The sequence below is a fragment of the Penicillium lagena genome (genome assembly GCF_028827675.1).
Source record: "Penicillium lagena strain IBT 129212 chromosome Unknown utg000003l_segment0_segment0, whole genome shotgun sequence".
In the NCBI taxonomy this organism is placed as follows: domain Eukaryota; kingdom Fungi; phylum Ascomycota; class Eurotiomycetes; order Eurotiales; family Aspergillaceae; genus Penicillium; species Penicillium lagena.
Window position 1 is genome coordinate 2,615,365 of NW_026623224.1, and position 15,688 is coordinate 2,631,052.

Here is a 15,688-nt window from a genome sequence, read left to right on the forward strand (position 1 = left end):
ACAGGCGAATTTGAACGAATATAACTCCTCTATGTGATTATAATATAGTGTAAAATACATGGTTGATCGGCCCTATCCCTGTCTATGCGCTGCGGTATGCATGGCAGAAAAAAATCAAGTAGACGAGGGATTTACCGGCAAGCCCTGCTGCTCAGCGCGGCGAATAGCCGCAGCAAAAAGCTCTTTACAGGGCACCCGACTGCCCAGACGAGCACAGAGCAGGAAGGCACCACTCAGCTTGCGGTGGAGACTGTACGTCTCCTCGGGCGGGGGCGCAAGGCGCTCACGGATCATCAGTGGGATCAGGTCACGGACGCGGTCGGTGATGGTTTGATTGCGGAAGTCGTAGAGGTCCGGGGAGGATTGCATGAAGGGCTCGGCGATGGTGAGGATGGAGGAGACGTGGGCGTCGGCCATGGCGGTGGATTCTAGGCCGGTGAGGTAGCCCAATTCGACGGAGAGATCGTGGCAGGCGGCGCGGTCGTTGTGGGCGGCTGCAACGAGGGTGCGCACGTAGGTGGTGATGAACTCGGTGGGGAACTCACGCGAGGCCCCGAAGTCGAGTAGCTCGATACGGTTGGTGGTGGCATTGTACAAAAAGTTGGTCCAGTTAGGGTCCGTCTGCATGTAGTGGAATTCGGTGATCTCGCGGAGACACAGTCGCATGATTTGAGTGCCGATCCAGTCACGCTGCTCCTGAGAGAAATTCTGGACCTTGGTGACGGCGACGCCCTCCAGCATCTCCATCGTCAACACATGCTTGCCCGACGCCTCGAGCATGATCTCGGGAACCACGAAGACAGGATCGTCGCGGAGGAGCTCGCGGAAGCGCTGGGCGCCCTCGGCTTCGCGGACGTAGTCGCATTCCCAGGCAAGTTCAGTTCGTGCATTGGCAATCGTCTTGTCGAGATACAGACCTCGCGGAAGAAGACGAGAAGCCGTGAGAAGAATAGACAGGTTATTCAGGTCGGAATCGATCGAGTCGGCAACTCCTGGGTATTGCACCTTGACGGCCACCGGTTTGCCCGTGCTTTTGAGGACGGCAGAGTGCACTTGACCGATCGACGCGGCTGCCATAGGAACTTCGTTGAAGCTGGTATACAGGTCCCGCCAGTTGGGGCCTAGGTTGTCGGTCAGGACCTTGTCTCGTTGGGAGGCGGGCATGTAGTCAGCGCGATCTTGCACGCGCTGGAGGACCTGGGCGATAGGCTCGGGCAACATTTTGGAATCTATACCATGTCAGCAACCGCAGATCCCGTTTATAAACGGGTACAAAACGCACCTTGGAAGCTCAGCATCTGGCCCAGCTTCAGAGCGGCGCCTCGCATCTTGGACAGTTTGCCCACCAATCGTTCAATATTACCGGCGCTGAACATGATGGATCCATTGTCTTGGCTACCGGTAGCGCGGCGAACGGTCTCACTGACAGCCCCAAATGCCATTGAGGTCGCCAGGCCGCCGTACTGCCACAGCCTAGCTAATCGCGTCGAGGGTACACGGGATTCCATCATCTGGTAGGCTACGTCTTTGTTCACATCAGTAGCCACTTCTGCGGTCGGTGTGATATCCTTTACAACGCTAGCCCCCAGCTTCTCCATTTCTTCCGCCTCCGCAGTCGCCGTAGCTTCCGCCTGAGCGCTGGGAGTGGTGGTGGTGGTGGAGTTCCCGGCTTGCCGCCACTTTTTGGTCCTCCATTCGGGAATCGGCTTCCCGGACAACATGCTCGAGACCTTCGGGCTGTGAAACAAGCCCTGCATCATCTCCTCCGGCAGCTCTTGCTGTTGCTTCTGAGCAGCCGGCTTGTCGGGTCCCACTGCCGAATGAAAGACATCTGCATTGAGGCCATCTGCTCCACCCTCCTGGACATCGCCTGTGGCCTTAGGGACCTTGATCCGGGGGAGTGCGGAGAGGCCCGGGGCGGAATGCCGCGACGGCTCGTAGAAGACATCCTGCTGGTTGCTCACATTCAACGCGCCCGGATTCTCATTGCCCTGGTATTCCGCGGCGGAGGCCGGGACCTGGAATTCAGCCCGGCGTTGAAGGATTCGGGCTTGTTCGGAAGAAAGCGAGCTTGCAGATGACAGAGAGCTGGCGGAGATTGGGGCTACAGGAGCAGTGCTGGCCGATGGGTCGGGCGAGGGCGAGTCTGCCGGCGAACGGGCACCGCTCGGCGGAGGTGCTGGCGAAGAATCATTGACGCGACGGGCGAGGGCGGCAGCCGCCTGCGCAGTTAAGATCAGTCCCTCGGTCTGATCCTTGATGCCCTTGGTGAGTGACGAGGTGCGCGTGTAGCGGTCGAGCTGGTGCTGGCGGATAGCCAGGTGCTTGGCGGCGACATTTCTGGAGACATTAAGGAATTGAATGGCATCGAGCAGACGCCTGCCGGACATGATGTGGAGAAAAGGGGAATTAAAAAAAGTCGGGATTAGTGTTACCGCACTGTGTGAATCATCATTAGCCGTCGAGTAATACGAATGAGTAACAAATTGATAAGAAACGGCGGCCTCCGAGTCTGCCGATCCCGGCCGGGCGCAATCGGGGCAACTATAGAGATAAGAACCAACACTCGTCCTCCCTTGACTTCTCCTCTTCATCACTCACATTTCTCGCAATAATGCTGCCCAACGAAACTCCCCACGACCTGCACGTAGAGGCGGCCCAGCTCGAGACCCGTCTCCAGGACATCCGGGCGCGTCTGGCCGCCGATTTCTACCCCAGCCCACCAGCAGATACCAAGACTTCCTGGAATGCACCTCAGGGTGAGTAAAACCCTACCGGGACTGGGGAATGGAGCTAACATCTCTCCAGACCCAGACACATATAAACATTCCAATAATAAATTCCAATCGGACTCTGTGCGCTCCTCCTCACTCCACGCTCTCCTCCTGCTCTCAGACTCCGCCCTCCCACTGGGCTCCTTCGCCTACTCCAGCGGGCTGGAGTCCTATCTCGCGCACAACAAACCCCGACGCACACACACCGTTTCCTCCTTCCACCGCTTCCTCCGCCTCTCCATCGCCTCCATCTGCAGCACCTCCGTCCCCTACGTGCTGGCAGGCTACCGCCAGCCCTCGACTCTTGAAACCCTCGATAACGACCTCGACGCGTCAACGCCCTGCATCGTTGCGCAGCGCGCGAGCGTCGCACAGGGCCGTGCCTTGCTTGGTGTGTGGGAGCGTGCGTTCCGGGGAGCTTCGCTGGTTCGGAGCAACTCCATGATAATAATAATAAGGACGCCGATGTCGGCGTCGCGGTGTGTGCTATCGACGACTTCTCGGAGGCATTGAAGTCTTCTGGATTTGACGATGCGGATGACCTCGGTCCCAACGGGCACTTTGCGCCGCTCTGGGGGTGGTCTGTCGGGCCATGGGTCTGGATTTGCAGCAGGCGGCCTATGTTTTTGTGTTGAACCATGCCAAAGCCGTGCTCAGTGCAGCGGTGCGCGCGTCGGTCATGGGGCCGTATCAGGCGCAGAGTGTGCTGGCGAGCCAGACTCTGCAGGATACCATTATGAAGCGTATTCGGCGCGAGTGGCATACTGAGGTGGAACAGGCTGGACAGGTTGTCCCGGCGCTGGATCTGTGGGTTGGACGCCATGAGTTATTGTATAGTAGAATCTTCAATTCATAAAGAAAGGCCTTTGGGGTCCATTGCATTCCATTCATCGAGTTCCTTTTCTTCTCCTCAACGCGCAGTACTCCTACATGACACAAAGATCTCAAAACGCCAATATGAACGGACAAGTCCAGTGCGCCAGCCAGTGAGAAGTGCATCCATCTGCCAGCTCGACGACCAAATCCCGCTATCCATTGCTTTCGGCCAGAATGCCACTGCATGAAAAAAGAGGAGCCCCCGAATGCAACAAAGCCAGGGCATATCCCGTAAACGCCGCCTCCCGAGACATCCTGTCCGACGAAAAACCAGTCACAAAACACCGCTCCATGAGCCTTTCCGATGGTAATCCAGAAGAGATAAAAACAAAACATAAAGGTGAACAGAAAAAGTCTATGGTACACGAAGCGAAGTTGTTGGTGATCGAATCAAAGGGTAACGTGCATGTAATCGTTAGCGCCGAAAGACCGGCTGCAGTTGGGGCACTTGCGGGAGCGCGAGGTGAGGCGCTCCTCGACGCAGTCCTTGCAGAATACATGGCCACAGGTCTTGATTGCCGTGTTCTTGAAATTCCGGCGACAGACCGTGCACAGCGCGAGCGTCTAAATGACTCGAGTTAATATATCGAATCAAACACTATAGCAAGATAATACTTACCCGCAGCATTTCGTATTCAGAGGATGAATTGCCCAGGCTCTTGGTCTTCCAATTTTCCATGTTTTTCTTGGTATCTGAAAGCGACTGCTTCAAACTCTCGACCTCCGTCTCCGATTGACGCAGAGCGGAAGTAGTGCTTGACAAAGACGCATCCTTGGAAACCGACAGAGCCTTGAGATCGGAAACCTGAGCCTTCAAGCCGTCAATCACAATGTTGCTTTCGGTCAGCCGCTGCTCTGTGGCCCGATGCTTATCGATAGCCGTTTTCAGAGCCTCCCTGGTCTCACTGGCTTGCTTCTCCAGGTTGGAGACCAAAGAGCGCGTTGCTGCTTCCGACTCTTTCAACTGCGAGACAATATCGGAAGTCTTCGAATTCTGCATTCGAAGAGTGCGAACCTCAACATCCCGGGCCTCTTTGCTCTTCATCGCCGCAAAGTACTTCTGGTCTGCTTTGGACTTCTCTGCTGTCAAGCGCGCCACTTTTTCTTCAAGAGCGCCAAAATCGGTAACTTTCTGCGATGCCAGAGTCGAGAATTTCTTGTAGGCTGTTTGCATGGATGTCAGCTCGGTGTTGAGCATAGAGTACTGCCGTTCCAAGCTGGTGTATTTTCCACGCAGCTCCTCGAGAGGCATGTCTCCCACATTGTCGGCCGGCTTGGAACCTTCCACCTGCAATCGCAGTCGTTGAACTTCTGACTCTAGAGCGGTGATCCGAGCCTCGCGAGCATCTGCCAATTCTTGTAATTTGACACCTGCGGTCTTCTCCTGGTCCTGAGCAGCTTTTCGCATCTGTTGGTCGGCTAGCAGCTCGTCGCGAGCGTTTCGTATCCGCGCCAAATCGGTTTCGGCCCGTACCAACTGCGCTTCTTTCTCGGCAATCGTGCCCTGAGCTTCTTCGTCGATCTGAATCTTGTATGCAACCCGTTCCGATCGGTACTTCTCGGCCTCCTCGCGCAGTTGTACGTTCGTCGCTTCCAGATGGTTGATCCGTTTGACTACATCGTCATGCTGTGATCTTAATTGTTTAAAGAGATCCGTGTGCGCGTAATCGTCGTCCGTGAGCTTTGAATACTGCGATACCAGTTAGACGAGAACCAACTTCGAGAATACCATGACCTTACCTTAATTTTGACTTCGGTGATCTGGCCAAGGAGACTGGCATTTTCAGTCTCCAGTTTTTGCAGCTGTTCCTTCTGCTTTTCCGATATCGCCGTGAGTCTGCTATTCGCCTCTTCCAACTCAGGGTTGCGATCTGCGACAGGGGTCCCCCCATTGACGGGGGATGATTCTTCCCGCTTTGCCTGTGCTCCCTCGGCGCCAGGTCGCTGTTGCCCACCCATGAGAAATTGTTTTTCCAACTTGGCGACTGTCAAGCTCCGCGCGCGGTCGAGTTTCTTCTCGGCGACCATATATCGCAACGAGGCAGCCTCCAGGCTCTCTTCCAGCTGTTGCTTTTCGGCCATGGTTTTCTCCAGCTCGGATATGGTGACCTTCTCTTCTGCCAGTTTCTTGGCCAGTTGGGTCTGTACCTCTGACACTTCGGGTGATCCACTAGCTGAGTGGGCATGCAGTTGAGAAATAATCTCGCGAATATCTTCAGATCGGGCTTTCAAATGCTTCTCAAAGCTTTCGGTGTCCTCGAACTGTAGCGAGCTCTGAAAGGTGCGCTCTGTCATAGTTGTCAGGACCGATTCACGGTCTGCTTGTCCAAGGCGCTGCTCACCTTTACCCTTATCTTGCGCAGAGCCCAGAAGTAATTTCATTTCATCGATCAACTTTTCATCGAGTTAGTATGTATTTGTGGGGCAGATGCATAAGGGACCGACTTACTTGATTGAACCACGCGTCGATCACACGGAGATGGTCATTATGATGTGCAGTATTCTTCGACATCTGATTCAACCGTGACTCCAACGTTGACTTCTCCCGCCTGTACTCGTACATCTGGCGCAATATCGCATCTTTTTGGTATCGCTGTCGCAGTATGCTGGTCAGCTCCGTCGCTTCATATCGCATACATAGAATGTCTCGCCTACCTCCAAATCATCTTTCCATGGCATATCCGCATCTGGATGAGGCTTGCTGCCACCGTTGACGGTGGTCGCCTGCTTCTTCTGCGGCGGAGCAGAGTCATTGTTATCTTGCGCGGCAGGCCTCTTCCGGTCTTCCATTTTGATAAGACCGGATTCTGAAGACACAATGGGCGATTCGGCGACCGGCATCAGTGGCTAGGCTGGCATGAGAGGGGGGAGGTGTCAATCACCACCGGGGCCGTCGTCAGTCAGCCAGAGACAAGCACCACGGCGGTGCCCAATTCTGTCACGGGCAAAGAGAGAAGGGCCGATGAACTAGATCGGGAGAGAGAAGAAAAGGGGGTTCAAGGAAGGAGGTGTGAGCGACAAAGGGGGGTGTGGGTTGGGAAATCGTGAGTTGAAGCCAAGGAGGATTTTACAAGTTTAGTCAGGTCTGCTGAGTAATATCGGACGACCCAATCGGGCAGTCAACTTTTTTCCTTCTGGTTCATCTGACAACGATGGGCAGCCATGAAGTCCTTCTCGAGTTCTGCCATCAGTGAGTGGCCTCACTTGCATATAACGCACTGTTCCTGTTCTGACCACGCTTGCTGCAGATAAATCGGGCAAGAAATTCGCCCCCAAGGCGCCCGCCCGCCGAGCGGCACCTGCCTCCACCGCATCCTCGAGGAGACCCAGTGCAACCCAGCATACAGCCCAGGGTCAAGTCGCGCAGGCTGCGCAGCACGAGAAAGATGTAGCTGCCACGGTCCCGCGGCCCTCCGTCGAGGCGGAACCCGCAGCGCCCGCTGTTGCTGAAGAGACGCCGACTGTCGAGTCAATTGCCCCTCAAGCAACCACGGTCGCCTCAACCTCTGCGACGGCCATTCCAATTCCTCGACCGAAGCGCAAGGCATCCATTTCTAAACCAGCTCCTCCCCCAACCACTGCGATCACCCCACCACCGACCCAGCATGTCCCTCTCTCTCCTACGCCAACCACCCAACCTCAATCTCAACCCGTTCCTTCAATAGAAACCGATATCAACGATGCCGACATGGACCTTGTGCGCCGCGCTGTTCAAAGTTCAAACAACATCCCTCCTGCATCCGCCGGTGAAGGCTCAGCCTCCGCTCCAAGTGAAGCCCGGGCAGCGAAACGGGCCAAGAGGACATCGGTGTCTCAACAAGCGGTTCCATTGATCGAAAGCACGAGTGCGACGCCAGCCGAATCTGTACCGCCATCTACCCCAGGCTCAAATCGGACCGCTGCAAAGGGCAAGAAACGAAAGACATCCAAAGTTGGGATGCCAGAAGCGGATGGAGACGCAGAGAAAGCCAAACGCGCTCGTCGCAAGAAGCGCGAGCCTACTCCCGAAGGCGCCGAGATGGTGGAGATCTTGCCGAATGTGATCAAGATGTCGGAGCTCTGCAAGGATCTGAAAACTGGCAAGAAGTCGAAACGGGAGACCGAATTGCGCAAGATGGATTTGACAGAGCAGGAACGCAAGAAACGGCCACAGGATGGCCAGGAAAGTGCCGAGGGGACGCCGATCAAGCAGAATGGCGATGCCGATTCAGCAACCAAAGACCGCCTGCCCGACTTTAAGCCCCAGTCTGGACCCGTGATGCGCATCGTCAACGGCGAGATCGTGCTGGATACTGCGTCGCTGCAGGTGGATCGGCATGCCGATGCCGTACGAAGCGCAGGCGATTTGGAAAACGTGGAGGAAAGTTCGCTCACACGCAAGATCAACCAGTCCTCGTACGGAAAGCGCTCCAAGACCGAGACCTGGGATGAGGAGATGACGGATCTCTTCTACCGCGGACTGCGCATGTTTGGCACCGACTTCATGGTGATCAGCAAGCTGTTCCCTGGCCGATCTCGTCGCCAGATCAAGCTGAAATTCAATAATGAGGAGCGCCGGGATCCGCATCGAATTAAGGAAACGCTGCTCGGGCCTCGCGAGTCCATTGATATTGAAACCTACTCGGAAATGACGAAAACCACCTATGATGACCCCAAGGTCATCCAGCAAGAACTTGATGATGAGAAGAAGCGCATTGAGGAGCAGCACGCCCAGGAGAAGAAGATGCAAGAGGACCTCTTCCACAACCCTGAAGGCAACAAAGATTCGACAGCGGCATCTGGTGGCGACAAGGCCAACGGGACTGCCGTCAAGGGCAAGTCGCGCAAGAAGTCCACGATCAAGACTATTGGAGGCGGGACCGAGGAAGTGCTCGGGTCGATTGACGATATCCCTGCGCCTGCTTAGAGGAGGCATTTCATCTGGCGATTTCAGACGGTACATGGTTTCGGGAGAGGTTATCTCAGACGGCGTTTTCTTTGGGTTCTCACGGATATGGGATATATGGAGGTTACGACCAGGAGTTTGTTGGATTAGGGCGAACGATTGCTTTTCTCCGGTGTTTTGCTAATGCCCCTCAGGGACTTGTGTGTATAGATGATGGGTTTGCTTGTTAATTAACCAATGCACTTTGATCTTTCCCGTCTTACCGACGCCTGGTCGAACCAAAGCCTGTACTGCTTGACGTGGCTGCGAGCGGCGCCGAAGAACTGCCTTGTCCAGGATCATGTCCACCTCTGCTGCGATGTCTGTTCCTGGCCAGGTGGAGATCCACGCTGGGATTATGTTGCCCGCTGCTGCTATTGGGATACGAGGTGTACGGTGGTGGTGGATCATCATCATCATCATCATCTCCTCTACCACCACCTGCGCCTCCTTGTTCTCGATCTCCCCCGAGGCAAGCCCTAATAAACAACCACCCAATGTAAAAAAGCGCGCCAAAGGTGAGCAGAACAACCAGGAAGCCCACCAGCTCACTCCACGAAGAATCCCGATGCAAGCTTTCAATCTTCTCGCCATACCTCTCATGCCCCCTCGCCGTAAGCAGCAAACGATACTCCACGCCACAGCTGCCCTTCAGCACCCACTCATCGTCTGCATCCCGGTAACCCTCACACATGACATCCGTAGCGCCCAGCTTGAACTCCGGCGGCAACGCTGCGTTGCAGGCCCATTGGACATCCTCCTTGTCGTCTTCTGCGTCATTCCCCAGATTCGTGCAGTGCATCTGCTCGACGTGGTAGAGATTACATATTTTGGATGGGCCAACGCAGTGGAGCTGGGGGATCGCAGGAACGCGGCGGGCGGTGGTTTGGCGGTCTCCGCGCAGGTTTAGGGCGTGGACGTTGGAGAGGAGGATGGCATTTTCGCCCGGTGGTGTGGCGGAGAGGGCGAGCGGGGTGAGGAGAGCCAAGAGAAGCGGGTGCATGTTGAGGGTTTCGTGAAGAGAGCGAGAGGAAAGAGGAATGTGTCCTATAGTCCCAGCTGATAAGCGATAAGCTCAGCCCAGCCAACATCCCGAGGCCGAACCATCTTTCCTTTCCCTGTTCACCTCCAATGGGGATGGATGACGATGGCTCTCCAACAACGTGAGTTGGTTCTCTCGGGTTTTTTGCTGTCCACTGTTTAACCAAATCTCCAGATGAGCCCGTGCTAGTCCAGGCTCCGTCCTCGTACGTGCTCCCCCTCGATCTGCGTCTGTCTGTTTGAACGAACTGCTAACGAACACCCACCTCAGCCTGTCATTCACCCAGGGATTCCTCCTCGGGCAGCTGTCAGTAGTCCTTCTGATCGGCGCGTTCATCAAGTTCTTCATCTTCGGCGAGCCACCACCACCCCCGTCGCGCGGCCTAGCCACACGCACCACCCACCGCCGCTACAGCTCTGTCTATCAGCCGCAAGACGGCGGCGGGGCAGCAGGAGGAGGCCCAAAGACACTGCGCGAGAAACCCTCCACGTCCAATGTCCTCCGGCCCGTCCCTTCGTCTGCGACCAACACCCGCTCCATCCTCCGCAAAACGTACTACAGCGCCATCCCCACCAACCCATCCTCCAAACATGGCCGGCATCGGATGCACCACTCGTCGCATCAGCCCGAGTCGTTGGACTGGTTTAATGTTCTCATCGCCCAGACAATAGCCCAGTACCGGCAGACCGCGTATCTGCTCAAGGACTCGCCCACCTCGTCCATCCTCAAATCCTTGACCGCGGCGATGAACAACCCGGAGAAAAAACCGTCGTTCATTGACAAGATTACCGTCACAGATATATCGCTCGGCGAAGAGTTTCCCATTTTCAGCAACTGTCGCATCATTGCAGTCGATGATCCCAATTCCGATGGTGGGAGGCTGCAGGCATTGTTGGATGTCGATCTCAGCGATGATAATCTCTCCATTGCCGTGGAAACTTCCATGGTCCTCAACTACCCCAAACCGCGAGCTGCCATCTTGCCAGTGGCGCTGTCAGTCTCTGTCGTTCGCTTCTCGGGGACGCTATGCATCTCTTTGATTCCAGCATCAACATCCCTACCTACAGACCCGTCCATGTCCCCGGCTCCCCCGCCAGACAGCAACCAAAGAGGTGATGCGGCCGGCGCCAATTCACCCAATCCCTCCACCGAAACTGGGAACCCGCAAGATCCATCTTCCAAAACAGCTAGCCCCAAAAGCAATGTCGCGTTCTCATTCCTCCCAGATTACCGACTCGACCTATCAGTTCGCTCGCTCATCGGATCCCGCAGCAGATTGCAGGATGTGCCCAAGGTAGCCCAGCTAGTGGAAGCCCGCGTGCATGCCTGGTTCGAAGAACGCGTCGTCGAGCCCCGCGTGCAGGTCGTGGGTCTTCCAGACCTGTGGCCGCGGATGGGCCGGACGGGTGTACGGACAGGCGATGAATCTGATGCCGGCTCCTCTGCACCACCACGCAGCGCTAGCTCCGCAGATCTGGGTGTACCGCCACCGCGGTTCTCGGACGATGCGGAGCTGGAGGGACTGCGCTTCCGGGGACCGTCCGATGCGCGGTTTGGGCTGGGTGTCGGCTCGCGCACGAGTAGTTTCAATGTCGATATGGGTGGCCTGCGGAGTTCGAGCATGACCCGGCAGGATAGCAGTGCTGCTCTGAGTGACGAGTATACTATGCCCGGTGCGATGCCGTCCCCGACGCCGGCAAGCTAAGGGGGAGCTGTGCAGAAGCCAACTCATCTCCAGTTTGGTGTCATTTCATCCAGTGTATACTAGTACCTAGCCGGACAATGATTTCAAAAATTCAAATGGTATGCGTAATATGGAAAAACCACAGTATTCTTATGCATCGTAATTACTCGAGGGACTCATTTCATTCGATGCCATCACTTTTATAAAGGGTTTAATAAAAATTTAATATAAAAAGTGTTACAAGCAGCAAAAACAATCGATCATGAGAATAAAAATACGTATCAAGCCGGAACCCCAATCCTCAGGCCCTCTAATTGACCGCGGTAGCCTTCTTCAGCACAGTGTCCACGTAAGTCTTACGGTGCAGATTAGCATCGACGTCAACGCCACGATTCAGCGGCGTCCACTTGGGCTCATCCTGGAACAGCCGCATAGCCTTGACATACTACAAACACATCAGTCAATCCATCATATCCAAACTCGAAACAAAAAGGGAGAGGGAGTGGCATACATTCTGCTCATTGGTTGTAAACCGATGATAAATGCCCGCCGGCAAAATAATCATATCATCCTTGACCAGACAAATGCGAATCCACTCATCTGCCTGTCCACGCACATCGAAATATCCTTCCCCGTCGAGGATGTAGCGGATCTCCTCGTCCTCGTGCAGATGTTCCGCGAAGAACATCTTCACTTTGTCCTCGTACACGGCGCCCATCGTCGCAGGCGACACGCAGATCTCGTCACGGTTCTTGTAGCCGCGCTCCTGGGCGATAACGTCCACGGCTTCGATCGTAGGACAGTGTTTGTATAGCACGCCCAGGCGGCTGAGGTCGTCTTCTGTGGCGGGGCGGCCGGAGTCGTGGGGTTCGCGCTGGTCGCCCTGTTCGTCGAGTTAGTCGTACTGTGATAGATGAATGGAGGAACTGTGGCATACCGGCTGGTTGTCGTACCAGTATGCCTTCATGGTGCTGGATCGGAATTCAGTAAGTGATGGATAAAGAAGATGTCAGACGAATAGCTGAATATCGGCGGGGCTGCAATTGGATGGCGTTATCGGATGTAGGTCACATGATGCCGATGATTTTCTTATCGCTGCGAATGTTTCTTTCGGCTGCGACTGACAGACTGTCTTTCACAATGGCTTCTCGGGCACTGGCGGTACGCCCACTGCTGAAGCAGAGATACGGGCTGCGCTCAGGATTGGCCCACACGCACCGCGGTCTGGCCACAGTCTCCGATGACTCGCAGTATGGACTTTCCTCCACCCCCCTTTTGAAGTACTACGCAACTCACCATTGCATCTCCAAACAGACCATACGATGTCGTCGTGATCGGAGGTGGCCATGCCGGATCTGAAGCCTGCGCGGCGGCAGCGCGCTCCGGCGCACGCACGGCCTTGATCACGCCCTCGCGATCGAATATCGGCGTCTGCTCATGCAATCCCAGCTTCGGCGGGATCGGCAAAGGCACGATGCTGCGCGAGGTGGATGCCATGGATGGCGTTGCGGGCCGGATTATCGACAAGGCGGGGATTATGTTTCGGATGTTGAATCGCTCCAAGGGGCCCGCGGTTTGGGGACCGCGTGCGCAGATCGATCGTGATCTGTACAAGAACTATATGCTGGAGGAATTGACGGGTACTCAGGGATTGAGTATCGTGGAGGGTAAGGTTGCGGATATCGTGGTCTCGAAGGACGGGGGAGAGAATGTCCCCGGGGCGCAGGGTAAGATTGTGGGCGTGCGTTTGGAGTCGGGGGAGGTGATTCCCACCGGGCGCGTGGTCATTACGACGGGCACGTTTCTGGGTGGTGAGATCCATATTGGTATGGATGTCTTCCCGTCGGGACGCATGGGCGAGGCACCGACCTACGGCCTGAGCAAGTCACTCCGCGACGCTGGCTTTCAGCTAGGCCGTCTGAAGACCGGCACGCCCCCCCGGTTGGACATGAAGACGATCGATTTCTCGAGCCTGGAAGTGCAAAGAGGGGATTCACCACCACAGCCATTCTCATATCTCAACAACTCCGTTCAAGTGGGCGACGAAGGCCAATTGACGTGCTGGATGACCCATACCAACGAAGCATCCCACGAAATCATCCGGGCCAATCTGGACAAATCAGTGCACATTCGCGAGACGGTCCGGGGACCACGATACTGTCCGTCGCTAGAATCGAAGATCATTCGGTTCAAAGACAAGACCCGACACCAGATCTGGCTAGAGCCGGAAGGATTTGCGCCCAACGAAGTGATCTACCCGAATGGCATCTCGATGACCGTTCCTGAGGACGCGCAATTCGCCATGCTGCGCACGGTGCGCGGCTTGGAGAACGTCCAGATGCTCCAGCCGGGCTACGGCGTGGAATACGACTACATCGATCCCCGGAATCTTCGACCAACCCTCGAAACAAAATTGATCAGCGGCCTCTACCTGGCCGGCCAGATCAATGGCACAACGGGCTACGAAGAAGCGGCCGGACAGGGTATTATCGCAGGCACGAACGCCGGACTGGCGGCGCAAAACCGCGACGCCTTGACTCTCACCCGGTCCGACGGGTTCATAGGCATCATGATCGACGACCTCATCACCAAGGGTGTCTCTGAGCCCTACCGGATGTTCACCACGCGCAGCGAATACCGTATCTCAACGCGCTCCGACAACGCAGACCTACGCCTAACCCGCATGGCCCGGGAGGCCGGCGTCGTCTCAGACAAGCGCTGGCGCCATTTCAGTGATACAGAAACGCAAATCCAAGAGCTCCAAGCTCTCCTCGCCAGCACAAAAATGTCATCAGTTGCATGGTCTCGCCGGGGCTTCAAGATCCGCGCCGACACCTCCGTCCGCTCAGCACTAGACATGCTCTGTCTTGAAGATGCCCAAATCGATACGCTGATTCCTCACATCGAGTCTGGTGGGCCAACAATATACACAACGTCCTCCTTCGCACCAGAGATCCGCACGCGCGTTGCCATCGAAGGCCGCTACGCGCCGTACCTCAAGCGCCAGGAAAAGATGGCCCGTCGGTTCCAGCAGGACGAGAACCTGTTTCTGCCTGCAGACCTGGATTACAGCTGCATTCCGGGAATTAGCAACGAGGAGCGCCAGGCGCTAGAGCGGGTTCGTCCCGCCAGCGTGGGCATGGCTCGTCGGATCGAGGGCATGACGCCCGCTGGGGCACTGAGGCTTTTGATGCATGTGAGGAAGGGGAGTGGGTTTGGTGCGCAGGAATTGGATGGGCGGGATGAGGTGGATAGGGCTGCTGCCGAGGAGGCTCTCCGCTCGTCGCCTTGATTTTCGATTTCGAGTGGACGAGTTTTTTTCTATTTTTGACATCGTTACTAGCGGGCAACTCATGGCGCCTTGGATTGTTCATCGCATTGCGCTGGGTATATACTATGTGGATTCGGTGATCTTTTGTCAGTCGTGTACTTATGTATATCACTTTTCTCTTCTCTTGCATGAATATCACAGTGAAGATACATACGCTCCTGTATGAGTGGGGGCCAGAATTACACCACAACAGAGTGAGGATCAATCGAGCGCCGAAAAATGGTTGCTGGCTCGGACATGTTTGGGGCCATTTTTACCCAAGTCCTGATTCATCCTACGGGTCACGTAATATGATTGAACTGTGCGCGTACGTACTCAGGGCCACCAACCCATAATTATAGCTAGTAGCAGACCGAGCGTAAGAACTCGAGAAATTCGGTCAGCGCTAGAAGAGCTCATGGCTAGAATGAATGGAATAAATTGAACGAAAATAGTATATTCGCTTTTAGGTTAAGGAGACATAGAAGAAGAATGAGAACACATCACCGGCCCCCAACTGCGCAGGGGTTGGGTCCAACCTGGAAGCGTCTCTTATATACGTAGATACAAATGCAGGAACTATTATTACGGTGAAATGCCACGCGCGCCGAGACAATTGCCCAGCCGCACTAGTTGCTTAATTGACAGATTGATGTCCGTGGAAGGAATGGACGGACCCCGCCGGGTAGGATGCCCGAAGCTTAGATTGGATCGAAAATGCCTCGACTCATTTGGCTTTGAGTTCCTTGGAATCTGGCCCTTCTTTTCGTTATTGTTGTCATGAAAGGCTGTTCATTTTAGCGCGTAATCGGTCGGCTATTTATGCCGTCGCTCTAAATCCTATAAGGGCCATATGTAGTTTGGCTTCATTCCTGCAGGCATAACTATTCCTTTTGGCTGCTTTGTATTGGGGCCAGGGCCAAGCTCAAAATAGCCCCTTTCTAAAAAATCTTACAGGCTGAACAGCACTTTGGCATCTTAGTTATTTTCGTCCAGTAAACAACCTTGAGGATCACGTTTTGGTGTTGACTAGTGTGAAAAGAGGGCCAGAAACGTCTCACTTGCCCAAGTCGGACCT

The 15,688-nt window shown here is 55.2% G+C and overlaps 8 protein-coding genes across 8 annotated transcripts; 4 read left to right on the top strand and 4 right to left on the bottom strand.

The window, feature by feature from the left end:
- Positions 1–114: 114 nt before the first annotated feature.
- Positions 115–2,390, bottom strand: N7510_006247 (protein kinase COQ8; the record flags this gene model as incomplete). The annotated part of the gene is made up of 2 exons (XM_056978173.1): positions 115–1,229; positions 1,283–2,390. The coding sequence occupies 2 exons, from the start codon at positions 2,388–2,390 to the stop codon at positions 115–117; spliced, it is 2,223 nt and encodes a 740-aa protein (XP_056834205.1).
- Positions 2,391–2,614: 224 nt separating this feature from the next.
- On the top strand, positions 2,615–3,630 carry N7510_006248 (uncharacterized protein; the record flags this gene model as incomplete). The annotated part of the gene is made up of 4 exons (XM_056978174.1): positions 2,615–2,759; positions 2,815–3,106; positions 3,193–3,354; positions 3,432–3,630. 4 exons carry the CDS (start codon positions 2,615–2,617, stop codon positions 3,628–3,630), a joined length of 798 nt encoding a protein of 265 aa, XP_056834206.1.
- Positions 3,631–4,040: 410 nt separating this feature from the next.
- N7510_006249 (E3 ubiquitin-protein ligase BRE1) lies at positions 4,041–6,491 on the bottom strand (the record flags this gene model as incomplete). Its single annotated transcript, XM_056978175.1, has 5 exons — positions 4,041–4,214; positions 4,270–5,340; positions 5,391–6,044; positions 6,100–6,243; positions 6,306–6,491. 5 exons carry the CDS (start codon positions 6,489–6,491, stop codon positions 4,041–4,043), a joined length of 2,229 nt encoding a protein of 742 aa, XP_056834207.1.
- Positions 6,492–6,812: 321 nt separating this feature from the next.
- Positions 6,813–8,556, top strand: N7510_006250 (transcription factor TFIIIB subunit BDP1; the record flags this gene model as incomplete). Its single annotated transcript, XM_056978176.1, has 2 exons — positions 6,813–6,840; positions 6,899–8,556. The coding sequence occupies 2 exons, from the start codon at positions 6,813–6,815 to the stop codon at positions 8,554–8,556; spliced, it is 1,686 nt and encodes a 561-aa protein (XP_056834208.1).
- A 238-nt stretch (positions 8,557–8,794) lies between these two features.
- Positions 8,795–9,577, bottom strand: N7510_006251 (DUF1183 domain protein; the record flags this gene model as incomplete). The annotated part of the gene is made up of 1 exon (XM_056978177.1): positions 8,795–9,577. The coding sequence occupies one exon, from the start codon at positions 9,575–9,577 to the stop codon at positions 8,795–8,797; it is 783 nt and encodes a 260-aa protein (XP_056834209.1).
- Positions 9,578–9,705: 128 nt separating this feature from the next.
- Positions 9,706–11,321, top strand: mmm1 (ERMES complex subunit MMM1; the record flags this gene model as incomplete). Its single annotated transcript, XM_056978178.1, has 2 exons — positions 9,706–9,737; positions 9,887–11,321. The coding sequence occupies 2 exons, from the start codon at positions 9,706–9,708 to the stop codon at positions 11,319–11,321; spliced, it is 1,467 nt and encodes a 488-aa protein (XP_056834210.1).
- A 289-nt stretch (positions 11,322–11,610) lies between these two features.
- Positions 11,611–12,267, bottom strand: N7510_006253 (acireductone dioxygenase (Ni2+-requiring); the record flags this gene model as incomplete). The annotated part of the gene is made up of 3 exons (XM_056978179.1): positions 11,611–11,745; positions 11,812–12,183; positions 12,238–12,267. The coding sequence occupies 3 exons, from the start codon at positions 12,265–12,267 to the stop codon at positions 11,611–11,613; spliced, it is 537 nt and encodes a 178-aa protein (XP_056834211.1).
- A 173-nt stretch (positions 12,268–12,440) lies between these two features.
- On the top strand, positions 12,441–14,592 carry N7510_006254 (tRNA modification protein MTO1; the record flags this gene model as incomplete). Its single annotated transcript, XM_056978180.1, has 2 exons — positions 12,441–12,550; positions 12,615–14,592. The coding sequence occupies 2 exons, from the start codon at positions 12,441–12,443 to the stop codon at positions 14,590–14,592; spliced, it is 2,088 nt and encodes a 695-aa protein (XP_056834212.1).
- Between the last annotated feature and the right edge of the window lie 1,096 nt (positions 14,593–15,688).